Source organism: Palaemon carinicauda, chromosome 26, assembly GCF_036898095.1.
Source record: "Palaemon carinicauda isolate YSFRI2023 chromosome 26, ASM3689809v2, whole genome shotgun sequence".
Taxonomy (NCBI): Eukaryota; Metazoa; Arthropoda; class Malacostraca; order Decapoda; family Palaemonidae; genus Palaemon; species Palaemon carinicauda.
Window position 1 is genome coordinate 95,721,879 of NC_090750.1, and position 4,938 is coordinate 95,726,816.

General features: G+C 38.9%; 1 protein-coding gene across 1 annotated transcript; it reads left to right on the plus strand.

Annotated features, from left to right (window-relative positions):
• Positions 1 to 2,867: 2,867 nt before the first annotated feature.
• Positions 2,868 to 4,340, plus strand: LOC137620303 (cuticle protein AM/CP1114-like). Its single transcript, XM_068350536.1, has 3 exons — positions 2,868 to 2,945; positions 3,546 to 3,787; positions 4,012 to 4,340. Exons 1-3 carry the CDS (start codon positions 2,937 to 2,939, stop codon positions 4,244 to 4,246), a joined length of 486 nt encoding a protein of 161 aa, XP_068206637.1. The 5' UTR covers positions 2,868 to 2,936; the 3' UTR covers positions 4,247 to 4,340.
• Positions 4,341 to 4,938: the final 598 nt, after the last annotated feature.

The window sequence follows — 4,938 nt, forward strand, 5'->3', positions numbered from 1 at the left end:
TGATCACCAAGAACATTTTCCCGAAAATCTTCAAATGGGTTTACGAACAGTGGGACACACCAATAGCATAAAACTCCCTCAATAAAAACCTTCTGGAGCAATAATCTCCATTGTCGGTCATCTGCATAGTCAAACTTTTTCAGCTCTCTCAACAACCCTTTGGGGACAAAAAGGGTTTGCTCCCCCTCAGAGAAATGACCAGCATGGCTCTCCTGCAACCAGCCACAGATGGCTCTCCTCGGGAGGTGAACCTACTTTGCGTCTTTGGGTATGACGCTTATTTAAACCTGTATGTGATGCCATATCCAATGTTATTATTTTGCCAATGAAGGATCTGAGGACCAAAGTCAATGCCCTTGTGAACAGCCACTTCACCACCTTCCAGACCCCTATTTACGCCCCCCTTCTTGAAGAAGAAGACAACTATTCAACATCAATCGAAGTTGACATGAATGCAGTAGGAAACAGACACCCACATTAGGGTGTGCCGAAGGGTCTGTGAAGAAATGTGTAGACATTTATCAGTGGCCAAAAATCTTATACGTTGGCCATCACTTGTAATGGTGGCCTCCACTGTCAATAATCTTTTCTTTTCACATAGTGCAGGTAGAGGTGTGCAATTTTTGGCAGACACGGGTACTTGCCATTCTCTTCTGCCAAGGCCAGTCTCCAAGACACGATGTAGTCTATCTAAGTCTGCCTACGTCCACCTGGTAGCTGCCAACGGATCTGCAATACCCGCCAGATATTTAAAAAAAACCATCACATTATCGTTTAGAAGTGCCAGATATGATTGAAAGTTTTTCGCAGCTGAAATCACATTGCCAATCCTTAGCGAGGATTTTTCCTCACATTTACACCTTTTGGTTGTTGTCACTCACTGTCAGTTAATGAACTCTAGCTCTTACTTGTCGACACCTCTTCAACCCACTCCTTTCAATCTTCATTTCCACATCAGCACACCCACGGATACCTAAGCCAAATTTCACACATCGCACCTGGAAGTTTCCTATCCAAAACTTCCCCAAACACCCATAGTTCTGGCCAAACATGGTATTCATCACCATATCACGATGACAGAGACACAGTGTTCGCTAGATTCAGACATCTGGTACCAGATCGCTTTTAAACCGCTAAATAAAACGTTCACCGAAATGGAAGAAATGGGCCTTTGCGAAAAGGGCTCAAACTCATGGATGTCACCATTACACATCGTCCTAAAGAAAGATTGCTCCTGCATAAGTGTAGGGGTTAGAGCCTCTTGAACATGTAGACAGAACTAGATCACTAATCCCTCCCACACATTGCCAACGTTACCTCCTACTTGCACAAAGCGAAGGCTTTCTCCATGCTCGACCATCTGATGGGGATATTATCAGATGCCCTTGAACCCAGAAGACATCCCCAAGACTGCCATCACCACCACCTTCAATACATGAACCTTTAATTATTCATATTTTGGCATTGATAATACTGAAGCAACTACTCACCACCTCATGATTTGCTTCTTAGGGGACCTCCCCTTCTGTATATATTACGTGGACAACACATTTGTGTTCTCATCCTTCAAAGAGGAACACTTCCATCACTTATGCATCGTGCTCAACCGCCTACAAAATGAACTGGCTTGTAGTCCGGTACGACAAGTGTGCATCTAGTGTCACCAAAGTATCGTTCTTAGTGCACCACATCACTCCTATAGGAGTGATGTTCTTAGTGCACCACATCACTCCTAAAGGAGTGATGTTCTTAGTGCACCACATCACTCCTAAAGGAATGATGCGGTGACAATTCCGGAGAAGGTAGCAGCAGTTCAAAACTTCCCCACAACCTTGACCGTCAAAGCACTGGATGAATTCTTGAACTAGATCAACTATTATCACCGATTCCTGCCAGCAATCGCCACTAATTTCACCCTCCTCTACATCTCCCTTAAGGACAAGCCAAAAGACCTGAATTGGGGTTCCCTTCAAGAGGCAGCCTTCTGTAATGCAAAGAAAGCCCTAACAACTTTTGCTGCCCTCATTTTTCTCATGCCTCATGCCCCTCTCCTTCTCTTCACCGATGCCAGTGACGTCACTATTGATGCAGTTATTTAGCTGTTGGTCAACTGATCATATGTAATATATATATATATATATATATATATATATATTTATATATATATATATTTATATATATATATACATGTGTGTGTACGTGCGTGTGTGTATGTGTTTGTGCATGTCTATGTGTGTGAGTGTGTGTATGCAAATTTTTTGTTCTCAAACGCATGGTAAGTAAAGGAACACTTTATTAGCATTGTCTTCTAAGAATATCAAAGCAGAGATCATAGTTCTGTTTTCCTTTATAATTCGAATAAAATTAAAATAGCTCAAATACCATTGAATGATGACGAAAACAGAGAGAGAGAGAGAGAGAGAGAGAGAGAGAGAGAGAGAGAGAGAGAGAGAGAGAGTTATAATGATATCCTGAAAAAAAATATGTTTTATTTTAACAGAAAGAAGGGAACTGCAATGGAAACTATCAAATCAAAGCAAGGCGATCTAAATCAGGTTAAGGAAGGGGAGGGAGGAGTTGAGATCGAAGTGGAAACTAAGGTCACCTTATAATTCTAGTCATATTTCCACCCGAAAATCCGGATTGGCTAAGAAAGGCTTCATGACCTGGCGTCTTTGATGCTAGCATATTTAAAACCTACAATAATCTATTTGAAGATTATGTGACAATAGATATTAAGAGAAAAATATCGATCAACATTTACTTCAGTAAGAGAATAAATTTACAAGTTAGTAAAAGTCGTTTCAGACCTTGATTATCAAATACCTGTCAGTACCAAATATCAGACCTTATGAGTGAACTTGTTATCGCCAGTCACTCGTATAAAAGGAGTCACTCGACTTCTTTCAACATCAGTTCCTTTGAGGCAGCTCAACATGAAGTGTGTAAGTTCTCCTGCTTGTGTATTTATAGTTTGGAGGGGAGGGAAACTAAGACTTTTGCTTGATTATCACAAATTGACATAATGTATTGAGCAGTTTCTTTGAAACAGACACATACAATCACATATACAAAAAAAAACACACACTAAAGTACACAAGCACACACACATTTATATAAATAAATATATATATATATATATATATATATATATATATACATATATATAATATATAATATATATATATAATATACATATACATAATATATAATATATATATATATATATATATATAATTTATATAATATATATATATTTACATAAACATATATATATATATATATATATATGTGTGTGTGTTTGTGTATATATACATATATATATATATATATATATGTACTTTATATATAATTGAATTTACTCAGAGATATATTATTTCTGGTTATTATATTTTCATCAATTACTCTGATGAATCTCCTTGATATGTAATTAGTTTATATTTGTATCAATTTGATTCAAGTGCATTCAGTAAAGAATGGAGTGTTATTGCCAATCTAAATCCAAAAAGTCTTCTATTAATATGGATAAATATTTTGCTTTCCAGGTCATCCTTTCTGCTCTGGTTGCCGTGACCCTGGCCCTCCCTCAGGGCTACGAGGCTCCTGCTCCTTCTTCGTCTCAGTCAAGGAACGTCAATGCTCCAGTCATCGCCATCGTCAGGGACGACAGAATCAACGGCAATGACGGAAGCTACAACGTCGATGTCGAAACGGCCAACGGCATCTCCTACTCTGAGTCTGGAGCCCCTGGAGCATCTGGAGCCATTTCCAGTAGTGGAAGATTATCGTAAGTTGGTTTTCCTGCCAAAGTAGTTTTACAAATGCCGGAGTGGCATCTTCATCAATGCCTTACATTAATGCTTGAATTACAATTTTTTTTTTAACTGCTCGTTCACCACAAATGTCTATGGATTCCTGTTTCATGATGCAATTTTTTGTAATTCAATATTATTATAATACATTTGCAGCGTTTGTAAGTTTTTCACTTTAAAACTTGATTTCTTTCCACAGTTACACAGCTCCTGATGGCACCCCAGTAGTCTTGAGCTTCGTGGCTGATGAGAACGGTTTCCAACCCCAGGCTGCCCATTTGCCAGTGGCTCCCGAATTCCCCCACCCAATTCCCCAGTTCGTCCTCGACCAAATTGCCTTCGCCGAGGAGCAACGAGCCAGGGGTATCATCGAAGGAGCTCCACGTGACTCCTCTGTATCGGCTCCTTCACGTACCTACGGATCACCTCAATAATTATTGAGGATTCCATAAAATATTCAATAAGTAATTCATACGAACATAATCATTATTAACTTATTTCGAAGACAATAAAATTACAAATCAAAAATTTCTTTGTTATTTTATAGGAGCCCTAAACTTCAACAACTGTGGGTTTAGAAGTTCGATAAACCTCGTTTACTTGTAGGAGCGTGGTGTCACCAGGTAACTCCTGAAATGCATTTATCATGTGCAGTAGGTCATGACTTCTTTTAGAGTATCCGATGGCATGAGTGAAGACATTGCCTTTCATTTGAATATAACAGGACCCACTTCCAATATGAGTTTGAATGTAATCTTATTTTACTGCAATGTTGTGTTGATATCCATCATAAACATTACATACAAACACAGACACACACATATATATTCTGTGTAGTTGAATTACCCTTAACTACTTGGGCGACTGTTTTCGGTTAGTTCTACCAACATTACTTACTGATATGGCCCTTTTTGCCACACTTATAACAGACATTATCAATATCCTGCAAGTCTTTCACAACACCTGAAGGAGGATGATCGACGATTGTTGCTGTAGTAATATCATATTCTTCTTTGGAACAGTACCAGTGGTACTTCAACTATAACTATTGAGCTTGCTCCAAAGTTATTACTGAATGGTTTCCACGGTTCGGTGAATACTTGACACTTGGTTTGAACGACGGTTG